Source organism: Condylostylus longicornis, unplaced genomic scaffold, assembly GCF_029603195.1.
Source record: "Condylostylus longicornis isolate FDR11 unplaced genomic scaffold, ASM2960319v2 ptg000017l, whole genome shotgun sequence".
In the NCBI taxonomy this organism is placed as follows: Eukaryota; Metazoa; Arthropoda; class Insecta; order Diptera; family Dolichopodidae; genus Condylostylus; species Condylostylus longicornis.
In genome coordinates, this window is record NW_026577986.1 from 1077964 (window position 1) to 1093064 (window position 15101).

At 25.1% G+C, this 15101-nt stretch overlaps 2 protein-coding genes and 1 non-coding gene across 3 annotated transcripts; all 3 read left to right on the top strand.

Moving 5' to 3' along the window:
- Window positions 1-296: 296 nt before the first annotated feature.
- LOC129606134 (putative leucine-rich repeat-containing protein DDB_G0290503) lies at window positions 297-2033 on the top strand. Its single transcript, XM_055516252.1, has 7 exons — window positions 297-574; window positions 638-767; window positions 826-983; window positions 1055-1269; window positions 1325-1492; window positions 1558-1749; window positions 1816-2033. The coding sequence occupies exons 1-7, from the start codon at window positions 419-421 to the stop codon at window positions 1997-1999; spliced, it is 1203 nt and encodes a 400-aa protein (XP_055372227.1). The 5' UTR covers window positions 297-418; the 3' UTR covers window positions 2000-2033.
- Window positions 2034-2218: 185 nt separating this feature from the next.
- On the top strand, window positions 2219-4689 carry LOC129606017 (integrin beta-3-like). Its single transcript, XM_055516067.1, has 2 exons — window positions 2219-2222; window positions 3986-4689. The coding sequence occupies exons 1-2, from the start codon at window positions 2219-2221 to the stop codon at window positions 4687-4689; spliced, it is 708 nt and encodes a 235-aa protein (XP_055372042.1).
- Window positions 2317-2423, top strand: LOC129606166 (U6 spliceosomal RNA). Its single transcript, XR_008696754.1, has one exon. It is a non-coding gene; the product is annotated as a U6 spliceosomal RNA (small nuclear RNA).
- Window positions 4690-15101: the final 10412 nt, after the last annotated feature.

A 15101-nucleotide genomic window follows, 5' to 3' on the forward strand; every position in this document is an offset into this window, starting at 1 on the left:
AATATTTTATGCCTTTAGTATTTTTAAATAAGAAAAATGTACATATTGCAAATTTGGCATTTATTCGAGAAAAACTCATGAAACAAATTATTTCGTATTCTCTTTCACATATATTTTCATGCAAGAAAAACAAGCATTTTATAGATGTCAACCATTATTTATTACGAACAAAATATTCACAATTAAAACATCACCCTATAAACAAGATATAAACAAATGTCAAAATTCAAGAAGTCAACAGAAATTTCATTTTTAAATTGTTTATTTTGACATTCAAATTTTGAAAAAATTTTTATCTTTTAAGGGTCTACAAAGAATTTTGTTTAAAACATATTACTAATTTCATTAGTTTTTGGAAATTTTGTTAATGTTAATTGATTAAATTGGTACACTAAGTTGATAAAATACCAAAAAAACAATGGTTACATACAAGGAATTTTCAATTGAATGGAATAATGTCATGCAACTTAAAATTAAAGAATCAGATCTGCGAATACCCAATGAAACAATATTAACCAATATTCTTCTTCATTACCTTGAGCAGTTTGGGTTTGCCATAAACTTACTAAGAGAGGTATAAAAAATGCATATGTACATTATATTGGAGAGAATATTATATATATGAAATTCTATTTAGCGCCAAAGCAGTGAAAACCATTCCGTTCGACATAATTTTAAAGTGAATTTATGTTCTTACATAAATCATTTGTATAAATTGGGTAATGAAACTTCACAACCATTTACTTATTTTGACCTAGTGAATCCTAGTAAGTAAATAACTTTTAAGTGTTTTCTGTAAATATTTTTATTTTTATTTTATTTAAGCTCCTAAGAAAACTTACCATGTATTGAAATATCTTCTAAATTATTTGTTATTTTTTAACATGATGAAAGTGGATGTAATTGACCCTACAATAAATAAAATTAATGAATATAAGGAAATTTACAATAAAATTCAAACAAAGAAATTAGAAGAAAAAAATGTAATGTATAAAAAATATCAGATAGCATTTTTTCAAAGATTGGATCTTGTTCTAGTATTTTTCTTATTTAGAATGAACAGCTAAGAACAAAATATCATAAAGAAATCCCAAAAATTAGTGACCAAATAGAGCACTTAATCTCAGTGCAAAATAAGCAGAGCCGAACAATTGAGCAGCTACAAACTAAACTTAATGAAACAGAATCTCGCTTAGCTAATTTGAGAGATCAAAAATTACATTTGTGTTCAAAAATTGTAACGAATGAGGAAGCTGATTCGATAGAACGGTAATTTTAAGTAATCGACATATAAATATTAGTATTATCTTCTTGTAATTCATAGGAAAAAAATTGTCATTGAGAAAGAATTAGAAGAGCAATCTGAAATAGAGCACGCTGTCATGGATCGAAATCGTCAAACGAAAATTACCTTAAACAAACTAGAAGAATTTCTTAAATACGGTGATAATATCATGGAAGTTTACTCATTGAAAGTTTTCGAAAAGCACTGGTAGGTATCATTAAAAAACTATTTTTAATAATCCTTTCTTACAATTTTACTCCCTATTATCGCAGTACAATTGCAAAAAAGCAAACGGATCTGTATAGTATGGAAAATTTCCTCGAAAACAAAAATGATCAAGCAAAAATGTTAATTGAGCAAAACGTTATACAAATCAATAATAAGAAAGCGGCACTTCAGCAAGAAATGGAAACTTTTAAAAACATTGAAATCCAAGCTTCAAAGAAAATAAAGGAATTAGAAGAGTTAGTAATTGATATAAAAATATAAACACATGTCATATTGTAATTTTAATATATATTTGGTTTTAGAAATATTGAAAAAGAAGAGAAACAAAATGAACTTATTGATTTCGAATTGCATAAGATTGAGAATGCATTAATTGCAGAACAAAATAATGAGAATACAATTGAAAATGCTAAAAAATTTTTATTAGAACCTTTGAAGTCAAAAAGTATGTTTGATTTTAATATTTCCGAGGATAAAAACACCTAACCTAAACTAAATTGTAAAAACTTTTTTTCGTTAATATTACATTTATTAATAAAAAAATATCTCGAATTAAAATTTGAAATTTGAACATAATACATTGTTTTATTTAAAAATTAAAGAAAAGTTCATAAACAAATTAAGAATGTCAAAAATATTTTTAAAAGCATGTACTCATACAGTTTGTAGAGCATGCAGAAAAAAATCCTAATACATACAGAAAAAATGGGTATTCAACATTAAATTTTGTTTTATTTTATAACTCACAGATACAAATATTGTAAGTACATCAGTATATATGAAAACTTTTTGCATAAATACTTGTTCTTGCTTCGGCAGAACATATACTAAAATTGGAACGATACAGAGAAGATTAGCATGGCCCCTGCGCAAGGATGACACGCAAAATCGTGAAGCGTTCCACATTTTTTGCCCAAATTTTGGAAAATAATTTTTTTTAAATAAAGTTAAACCTATATGCATGTATCGAACCGCAAAAATCTCATTAAAATTAAAAATGTACATAATATTAAAAGCCAAAGTTTATTTCAATTTTATGCAATAATTTATTTTAAAACTTTTAATTATAAGCACTCAAGATTACAATACCGATGACGGTATTTATATACCATATCATAATAATTTAGTCTCCTAAAATGACGTATTACATACTACATAAATTATATTGTATGTAGATACTTATTCTCTTCTTTAAAAAATGAAGGTTGAAATTGAAATGAAGGTTTGAAATTAGGAAGCCGTGCACATGGTGTAAAGATACATACATAAGCTTGTATTTACTGCGAAAAACAACCAATACAGTTATGTTTTTACTGTGTAATTTTTTTTTAAAAGCTAGAATTCTGTTTGGAATTCTATTAACTTCATGTACATGTATGAAAAATTAAAGTTTATGTTTCTTGGGCATTGTGCTTATATTTAAGCATTAAGCAAGAGTGTGCTTATATCTTAAGCAATACATATCGATATGTTATAGGCATATATGAGCAATATAAAATGAATTTAGAGAATATAAGCCGCGCTCATTACTTTTATTGAATGGATTGTGGAACAAAATATCAGCTTAATGCTAGCAAACCTATATTTCTGTAGTAAATTTTTGTATCAATGAATTGAAAATATAAAATTTTCAATTGAATTTTAATTTTTTGAAGTCTAATTGAAATTTTTGATATTAAACCGCCAATATCGAAAATTCAGACACGCAAAAAATGAAGAACAAATCAACAGATCGAAAGTCCAAAATCTTTTTCGGACAAGAAATATTCGTTTTACTTGATATATTTCCTTTCTCGTTAGAAAATGATTGAAAAACGCTAAGATAAGCGTGCACACTGGTTCTATATCCAAATATTAAAATTAATATGTAATAATGTATATTTCCTTTTTTTACTGCAAACATTATTTTTTTTTCATTTGGAAGGTGAAATATCAAAAACTTTTGTTATATTAGTAGTGGTAATGTAGCAACCATGGTTTGCAAATCATGGATATTACCATCTCTTTTTTATATAAAAATTATGTTTTTTTTTCATTACGTACTATTCTGTGTAGTACGTGAAATTCTACTAAATATATGTATAAACAACAGTATGTATATATGTATATAAATGTACAAATGTGTGAATACTATTTCTATAGTATGTTTCTTCGCCAGTTTTCATACATGTGTATGTTAATTTTATTAAAAGATATTCATGAACTAATAATAATGTGCTCATATAAAAACAAGGTACAAATGTTTTTAAGTTTAGTGAAACATATTGAGAATATAAGTTAACATCGGAGATTTTTTGTTGCGCGTTTAAAATTTTATTAAATTTGTTATTGTTTACATACATGCAGACGCATAAATAAATGCTTTTATAATATTAATTTTGTAGTTGTTTTTTTTTTTTAAATTTAGATAAATGGCAGATGAACTATTAATTTATAAATGTGATTTATGCAATGAAAAATTTCAAACTTTAGATGAATTAAGAAAACATAAGTCTTCTGAACATTCAAATAATACTATATTGCAAGAAAACTATGTTGCACCCACTATTACATCATCAAATAATGAAAATCAAATAGTTCCAAATCAAAACGGAAATTTAACCGAATTTTCTCAAAATTCAAAAAATATTAATGGTGAAATACCGGCTATTGAAACTAAAAGCGAATATTCTACAAAATCTCCGGTTAATATAAATGATGTTGCGTTAAAAGAGAAACCGGAACCATCAGCACCCCTTTTACCATCCTCCAATGAATATGTAATAACTCAGCAACCTCCACCATATATGCATCAAGAACAGCCATATACACAACAATCGCAGCGACAACAGTATACAACTTCAGTTTCTCCCATATATTCGGGCGATCCGTGTTGTATTTGTTGCTGCCGCCCTACTATACATTGTGGTAATTGTTGTTGTGATGGGTCTTCAAACGGGAACGTAGTAGATGGTGCGGTTCCTGCTTCAAATGATGAGGATTGTATTGATTGTTGTTGTGATTGTTGCTGTCATTCATGCAGAGCTATTGTAACTGCAGCTGATTGTAAAAGTTGTGATTGTGACTGTGGAGATTGTGATTGTAACTGTGGTGATTGTGACTGTGGAGATTGTGACTGTGGAGATTGTGACTGTGGAAATTGTGATTGCGACTGTGGAAGTTGCTCGATTATGTAGAAGAAATGTCAAAAAAACGCTATAAATGTATATCTGTTATTTCGTTAAATATGTGTACGTCTTTTTTTCGGAATAAAACTTTAAGAACATGTATAATAGTATTAAATATTTTATATAAATTTTTATAAAATGCATATTTCTGTACAACGAATAGAATACGTAATATAAGCATGATATGAAAATAGACGAGTGCCTAAAAGTAGTGTTACTTAACAATACATGTGTATTAATTTATAAGTAAATACTATGTATACATACTCATACATACATATGTACATGTATAACTTGTATAATTCATATTATTTTATAATAAATAAAATCATTTATTTGTTTTATTTTTCTATAATACTCAATATCTTGAATTTATTATTAATCAAATATAATAATGTATTCGGCCCAATTCGATAAATTGTTTGTTTCAAATCTAATGGATTAGAAATTTTTTTTCTAATAACTATATTCATACATACTAATAAATTACGAGTATCAAAACAAATTATCAAATGAATAAACCATAATTAATTCTTATGTTGCATTGCCGATTGCTATTATCAACTACCAAATTATCATAAATTATTGCTAAATTTAACACTTAATGTTGACCAAACATAATAATGACATCTGATTAATTAAAAGATGACTCAAAAGTCAAAATTAATCGCTGTTCAAGCGAAAGAAAATACATTCATGGACATCTACACAAACATGCAAACATTATATAAAAAATTAAAATGAAAAAAAAAAAAAAAAATTAATGTGGAATTTCCAACATTAAAAATTAATGCGGGTCGGGTATATGTGTCCTCTATACACATAGATATTCGATATATACTTCGAATGTACATATGCATGTGTTTATATTAATGTACTAAAGTTTTTTTTTTATAAAATTTTAAAGCTTTTTTCTTTCTATAGATTCTTAGAATAATTCGCTTATTCTTCTAATATTATAATTTTTTACTTTGAACTTGAAAAAAAATGTATTTATTATAACATTTCTTAATTTATCCATCTACGAGTATCTGGTATTTCGTTCGCCAAAAATATTAATAAAATTGCTTCATTTATATTGTACATATGTACATATGTATTTTATTATAGGTTTAATTATGTATGTAATCAAATTTCTAACTTCAGTAATCTTGTTTCTGTAAATTTTTTCGTCATATAATTTATAAATTAATTATATTAAAACCTGTTGTAATAACGCTGTAGAATATTTTAATAATAGAATATTTTGTAGATTTATTGGAAAATTGAAATCAAGTTATTACAAAAGAATTTTAAATTCACATAAACATACATATGCACATACATATTTTAAAAATAAACGATACAAAATATATGTACATTCATGTACATACTTATGTTATATCTTTGTCATTAATGCTCAATTTTCTTTTTAAAATTACAAATATCTAAAATGTACATAAGTAACCATGAAGGTATGTACCTACACAAATTTTATTTAGAACGCTATACAGCTTAGTAAGAATTTATGCACCAAAATTTAATTTGTTATTTAAAATTTTTATTTAATTAGAAAAATAATAAAACAATGTCCTATGTATATAAACCAACCTATGTATATGTACAATAGAAATTTTCATATTACATGTGTAATATGAAATATAACAATGCCACAATAGAGTTCCACAATGAAATACTGTAAAAGCTTGAACAGGCATGCAATTTTTAGTTTTGTACTTACTATCGGTTCAGTCGCTATATCATACAGTTCCATATATGCCCGCTTGAACGTAAATCAATGGAATGCAAATAAGCAATCAAACTGTGGCAAATCTAAAACTTGCATGAGTGCCTGAGCCTCGAGGAACTTCATTTTATACATGGCATTCTGTTTATGGGACTTTAAAATGTTTCAAAATAAGATCCTTCAATTTATCTTATGAAAACAAATTGTTTTTAAAGTAAGACAATTAAAAAAAAAGTCTGGGTTTGGACTTTTCTGTCATAATCTGGATCTACCACTTGTTATACTACCTTTTACTTCTTGCTAATTCACTCTAAATTTTTCAAAGAATTCTAAAAAACAAATATCTTATGCTTAAAGTTTTATTTAAAGTATGTCTTTCAATTACACTATAAAACATACATAATATGTAATTAAATGATATATTAGACACTTAGAGGAAATGGTCTAGTTTATAGAATAACCCTTATGATAAACGATAATGAAAATTAAATGGTATTACAAGCTTCCAAGAAAAGCTTATACATATACAATCATAATCATGTATATTAAATTGCCATTGTGGTAGTATGATTAAGTATATAGTAGTATAAAAGTATATAGGCAAACATTTTTTATACCCACCCTAATGAATTTGTGCAAAATTAATATTTTGTTTACGTATATTCTTATAGACATCCTTTAAATGAATTAAGAGCTTTCAAGAAAATGGAATGAAAAAGAAAATGTTCGTGAAATTTTCTAATTACATTATAGACAAAGCCAAAATTTACATTACATCAACTTTTTTTAAAGATTTGAATTTGAATCAGTCGCACAAAATATTTCATAGAATAAAAGTTTTATATATTCTTCTTAAAAACTACAAGAAAACACGGAGTAAATTGCATTAAACGCAGCATAATAAAAATATGTAACAGTATATCCGGTATATTTTTGACTACATTTACAAATACGAGAAATATTCAACTAAAAGCATATTACGAAATTTAATTATCATTAATTTATTAAATATCAGAATAATATTGATAAACTTTTGAATATTAATTATAATAGTAAAAGAAAAAATTGAAAATGTCATTAACTAGTTCCACCCCTTTATTAGAGAAAGTCTCTGTAATAACAGCAGATATTACAAATTCAATTAAAGCTACATTAGCAAAAGATAATAATAAAACGAAATTGGATACAGTTGAATTATTGGATTCTGATACTATAACAACACAACCGATTAAAGGAGAAAATAATCTCTTAGATGAAAAGACTAATGAAAAAGAAAGGAAGAAAGATAAAGAAAATGAAAAGAAAAAAGAGAAAAAAGAAGATGATTCAAAATCATTAGATCTAGAAATGGATTCTGATGGTGATTGCTCCTGTATGGAGTCGTGTATTGATTCATTTTTTCGTAAACATTGTAATTGTAATTCTAATAACATTAATGATAATGATAGTGGAGGATGTTGTAATATTTATTGTTGTTGTTGTGATATGTGCAGCAATTGTGACTATGATTGTGATTGTGGATCTGATTAATTAATAAATTATAAATAATTATTTACATACACAGCAATTAACAACTTTAATGTGTTATATAAAACTTTTATAATTAATTGATAAATTTGTAAAACTTTTATAATTGATTGTCATTTTATATAAATTTGTAATGTATATTACTATTATAGCTATAAGTGTCTAATAATTTTTAAATAATTGAATCTGCTTCGATTTAATGTAAATATGCGTGGATCTTTTTTTTGAAAGTGAAAATGGGTTCAAAATAGGGGCAAGTCATAATTTGTGTTGTAACTGTTTTTATTTTTCGAAAAAACTAATTTATATTTGGAATCAATTCCAAATATACATAAATAATGTATAATGAAAAAATTTTGAGATTACAAATTGACTTGAATCACTTTCAAAATAAACGATTCACAATTATCTGCTCAATTATTATTAAATAAATTAATAAAAATTATAATTTTTTTTTTAAACAGATATAGTATTTGTATTTAAATTCGATTTCATTAAATAATAATTATTAAATTTAGTATATAGCATATATGAAATACATCGTATAACACTTTCTTATATGTATGTTGTATAATTCAAATTTTCATTTGCTGCCTTTTCATTTCCCAGTACATTTTCATTTAATTGTAGTAGATCAAGATAGTTCTCTATCTTTAGGAAAAATTTAACAATATTATAATAAATTTCCAAAAAAATAGATCCAATTTCCTTTCTTTTCAAACTTACGAATATTATAAACTTGATATCTAAAACAATATTGAAGAACTAAAGAAAATTAAGAAGCAAAATAAATACTCTTTCATAACATAACATTATTTTTCACTTAAAATATATAAGAATGTGTGTATGAAATATTTGAAATAATTAATATTAATTAATTTTCACATAACTGTTCATCAGTACAGAATAAAATCAAAAAATGTTTTCTTATGGGAACAGTAAGAGAATATTTTATTTGTTCAAAGTAAAAAATTTGTTAAAATAAATGTTTAGAGGCTCCTTTCCAGAAGTGTTTACTGGAATTTCTAAAAAAAATGTCAAACGAATTGTCAAATAAATAAAAATATACATATATACGAGTTAATATTTAAATTATCCACTATGGTTTTAGGCCGAGTATACTGTAGTTTAAGAAAAAAGAATCCGTGCGTATTTTTTATACATGAAACAACCAAAATATCTATTACAAATTTGTATAAATGCTCCGATTTCCCGATACTAGACTAATTTGCATGGTTACATGAAAATCCCTATTGTAATTTAGGCCTTATTTTAAGAAAATATTTTTAAATATATTAAAGTACACAAACAATTTCATTAATCTTAATACATACTCGTAATTCTTATTTTAGGCTATGAATTTGGTTTAATTTTTAATATTTATATATACAAATTGATTCCAACTTAAATTGTATATTTTTATAAATTTATTTTCAATTTCATTAAAATTTGTTATATAGAGGTTGATAATTTAATTGCATTTATAACATATATTATATAGATTTTTTTATATCTTTTTTACAAAATAAATTTTGAAAATTCGAAAAGTAAAATTAAATTTAATTGTTTTTAATTGTTTTTCTTTTATTGTATTGAACAACAACAACATTTTGATGAATTTTCATTATTTGATTGCCCGTCTTCGTTATTAATTTCGGAAAAATCTGCAGACATTGATTTCATTGTATTCGATTGTCCAGAATAATTTTTTCTTCTACTTGATGCATTTTTACTATTATTACGACCTTTTAATTTTATTTCAATTGTATTTTCATAACGTCTTTCACTTGGATCATTTGGATCAAATTTAAATTGTACACCTTCACAAAGTGTTGGACTCAAACTGATCATTTTATTTTTGTCAAATGACATTGGATGATTAATTAATTTATGATCTCTTAAAGTTTCTGCTTTACTAAATTTTTCATTACATTCATTGCATTTGAAAATTTTAACTTCAGGCATTTTTAAAAGGTTTAATTAAAATATTGAATTTATTTAACAATTTTTATATTTTATGATATTTTCTGTTCTATTTGTAGCACTAATGTAATTAAACTGCCTTATTTTTGCGTTAAAATTCTTAAATGTTTATAAGTATAAAAAAATATTAGTCATTTCAACAATATGGTTAAAGTTTGAGGCTTTTGAAATTGAAACACAAAAACCACTATAACATTAATAATATGAATATAAAATTTAATAAACACTTTATAATTTATAATATCTACATATATATTTCCTACAATAATAACAAAGTAAATTATTTCCGTACGTATTTTTACATTTCTTGGAGCTGTGCTTACACATATGATTTCATTTATACGCAAATTATATAACAAAGTATAAAAATGAATTAGTTAAGGCACAAAAAAGTACATTTTTCAATAAGGGGAACAGATTGTAACTGTTACGCGTTTGCTAGTAACAGTCTACGTCTACGTTTCATAGAATTTCAAGAATTATTGATAAATTTAGCGTAAATTAAATTATATGACTTAACTTGGAATTTTTCGTACTTTTCACAAATAATTCATTCATATATATGTATGCACATGTGTATGTATATATGCATAATATAATAATACAGAAATATTAAAATTATTCAATGAAATTAAGAAGTTGTATGAAGTTGTATGACAGTTTTTCAATGTACAACTAAGAAATTAATTATTAATAATATAATTAAGATTTAAGTAATTGATAAAGGAGATGAAAATTAACTCTTAACGCGTAACATAAATATTAAAATGATCATAAAAATTATCATAAAAAACACCAAATGATGGTGTTACTCGAACTATTGTAAAGATTTAATATGAACGTTGAGTTTTTTATATAAATAATGTTATCAATTTATAACGTAAAAATAACAATTTAATCATCTCTATAAATATTGTGTATTGTCTAGTTAAATGAAAGTGTTACAGAATATTATAAAAATGTCTGTTAAATACTTCTTTCCAATTTTTAGGACATTAGTAAGCTTATAGTTAACATACCTAGAAAAATGTAAATTTGGCTCTTAGTAGAGTTTCGCTTTGTGCTACCCGAATTCCCTGAAATTATCGGCAGTTAGTTTCGGTAACAACCAGAACTCAAATATCAAATTTCAAGAAATTCCATCAATTCGTTCCGTAGATATGGTGAAAAATGTAAAATCGGCCTGCAGATCAGTTTTCAAGCCCTGATCTTTCCAAAAAATTTACATGTTCATTGTTTTAATACGAGGAATTCAAATATTAAATTTCGATGAAATCGGTTGATTATTTCTCTTTATATACGCAAAAATGTATATATGGCCCGTAGTAAACGTCTAGTTGCTGACACCTGATGTGTTCCAAAAGCTAGGAATTTTCACGGACGGTCGAGCAAAGCTCATATATGAAATTTCAAGTAAATCGGTTGAATATTTTCTTCAAAATGGTGAAAAATGTAAAATCGGCCCGCAAATCAGTTTTCGAGCCCTGATCTTTCCAAAAAATTTATATGTTCATTGTTTTAATACAAGGAATTCATATATTAAATTTCAATGAAATGGGTTGATTATTTCTCTTTATATACACAAAAATGTATATTTGGCCCGTAGTAAACGTCTAGTTGCCGATGCCTGATTTCTTCCAAAACATAGGAATTTTCGCGAACGGTCGAGCTGAGCTTATATATAAAATTTCAAGTAAACCGGTTACATATTTTCTTCAAAATATTCAAAAATGTAAAACAGGTCCGGTAAAAAGTGCAGTTCCCGAGGCCTGATATATACCAAAAGTTGATCAATCCGTGCCATGGTGGAAATAAACTTACATATAAAATTTCATCAAAATCGGTTCAGCTGAACTTGAGATACACGCGTGCACACACGCGTTTATTTGCACTTCCCTACTATGAAGAAGTACGTTCCCACCGAAAACTCGATATGCAAAATTTGTTGCCATCACATAACCTACCTATTGTTTACACAATACGGTCGGTAAAAAAAGAAGTATGTCTAAGCCCTGTCTTGCAAAACATCACATTTCCTTTAACAATTTAAGTCTACAACATGTATTTATAATCTAAATACATATGCTTTCAGGTTTCAATAATGAATGTTATTTCTTATTAAAATAATTTTCGAACAAAACTATATAATTTTGCATAACTATAAGGAGATATCTCGAAGTAAAAATTTCAAAAACTTACCTCTATTTAAGGCCCAAGACTGTATAGGGTATTTTTGAAAATACAGTTCTTAAAGTTAGAATTACAAAGCTTTCATTTAATTTTTACATAAAACTTTCAAAGATTTGCAGTTCTCAACTTTAGAGTAATTAAAGTATTTTCAAAAATATCCATAATATTCGACAAGGAGACAATATAAAAACTGTTTATACTGTAATTTGTTTACATTTATAGAAATTCGGTAGCGCTTACACAATCGAGAAAAGGGCGGACTAAAAATTGATATTTTGCAAAATTTAGACAGAAAGTATAAATATACTATAGTAAAATATAATATTTACGTATGTATACATTTCTATAAACTATTAAAATTTAAGAGACTTATTCGAATTGAGAAAAAATTTTTTGCAAAAAATGCCGAAAAACCGGATCGGAATAGTATTATTTATTTAAAAGATTTATTATACAAATTATAAGTTCTTTATCATACAAAAAGAAGTTTTTATTTTTTGATGTCAAAAACTTGTAATTTCATGATTTCGAAGAGCTTTAAGTTAAGTGGCGATATGTAAAAGATTAATTGTTCTATAAGAATAATGTTTTTACCAAGATCTATATTCGCCTAAAAAATTTCTGCTTTCAGACAGACACACGAAGATATAGAAGAAAACTAATGAGCACATCATTTTACAATTTTTTTATTTCAAATATATCAAAATATTATGCGTATCTAAATAAATTTTTTTTAAAGTAACAGAAATTCTTAACTGGTTGAAATGTCAAGTTCTCTTTTATTTTAAAATTGACTATGCACATACATACATTAATTATATTTACATTATTATTATAACAAATTGTAATTCTTGGATAAATGTATGTGTATATTTGCATATTAAAAATTACAATATGTAATTTTAAATAACTTTAACACCAAATTTACTTACACCTACACATTTGTAAAATATAAAAATAAATATATGTATGTATATGTAAATATAAAAATTATAAACAAAGTGCGTTCAAGATTTGTGTTATTCTATATAATTTACATATATATATGCACATATGTAATATACGTACATATATTATACAAAATTACGATATAATACCCCCAATTAGTTTATAATAAATTACTATGGAATGGTACCTATTATTACGTATGTATTTTTTCTACGCATAGCATTTGTATAAATATTTGTAGTCAGTTAGGCGGCATATCCTTGGTATTACAAGTTTATATTACTTTTTCTAATGATAGAATTCTAGCTGTAACAAACATGCTGTTTTGAAAATGAATCTTAATATTATGTAAAATTTTAAAAATTTTAGAAATTATTAATAAATTTTTATTTCGAAATCGTAAGCTAATAAATGATGAGCCATAGTCATTACATTATACTACACTATCGACGTCCGATGTCATAAGCTATATTTTATGTGGCTATATTAAAAAATTACCAAAAATCATTAAGTATTCAAGTTAGAATTTTTCTTATTTACGATTTATTTCATATATAAATCAATTGCATTTGTGATATTATGCAAAAGATTAATATGAAAAATTATACAATTATAAAGTTGATATTTTAATTGATGAAAAGTTTTACCTCTCGCGTGATCTAATTGTTTCTTCTAGAAACATTAGCTAATATCCCTTAACAATACCTTCATACCTTTAAAATTTCTATAAATTGTATTAAAAATTGGAAAAATGTAAAGCTTAGTTGAAATAAATTCATTTTATTACTATATAAGTGGCAATAGACTTACAATTGTTATTCATCGTAAACGGCATTTAATACGATATACACATTCCAAAAATCACTATATATTTTACAATAGAAAGTAAAATTGGATTTCACAATTATATTGAAATTTCTTTGAAATTAATTATAATTAAAAATCACGGATTTGCTTTTAGCTAACGTGATATTTTATTCTCCAAACTATTGACAACAGAATTTTTCCGAAATCCTTCATTTTTTCGGGCTCTAACATAGCAATTACGATAGGATGTCGACATTTTATGTTACAGAAAATAAATAATGGATTTAAAAATAATATGTAGCTAATAAAATCGCCTTTTCAGCTAATCTAAGGTACCAAGGTTATTTTATGGCGCTCACACTTTATGATAAAATTTAATAAAAAGTTATAACCATAATAATGTTTGGCTAATAGCTGCTTCAAACTAACACAAAAAACTTAATATCGCCATTTTACTTTTAAAAAAACTTGGAGAGTAATCTGATGAGAATGGAGTAATTTCTATTATTTTCCGTCAGACAAAGTCTGATTACAAACGAGATTTACATATACAACTTTTATCAGCCTCAGAATAAATCGTAGATTTTGTCGTACATATATATAAACAATAAATAGGTTTTTTAATTATAGGTAAACAAAAATACAGGCACTACACTCATATATAGTTTCAATTACATAAAGCTAATATAAAGATATATTCGACTTTTGCACCAAACTAAGAAAATATTCAATGTATCAAACGTGACACGCTTTAATATACTTAATACTCAAATTTAAAGTAAAATTAGAACTATAGTTATAATTTTAAGTGGTTATATGTTTTATATACGAAAGGACATAGAGGCATATACCATATTCAAAGTAATTATTAATACAAATAATATTTTAATATGAATATTTGAAAAAAAAAATAAATACAAATTTATATTGTCAACAATAAAATTTAATGAATGCTTAAATGTTTAGAGCTGCTAAGAGATGAAATGATTCATGCATATATATACATATATATTATGTGTACATTTGTAATACTCATTTATCACGGTATAGCTATATATACCGGGCAAGAGTACAAAACCCCAGACAATTACAAAATATTCACTAAAACTTTATCATAATGTGTACGTATATAAATAACATCGTTGAATGTTAAAAAAATAACAATAAAGTAAGTTATTTTCCATTACTTTTAAGAGTTTTTGCAAAAACCCTCTTTTACTAATATGTATGTATATACATA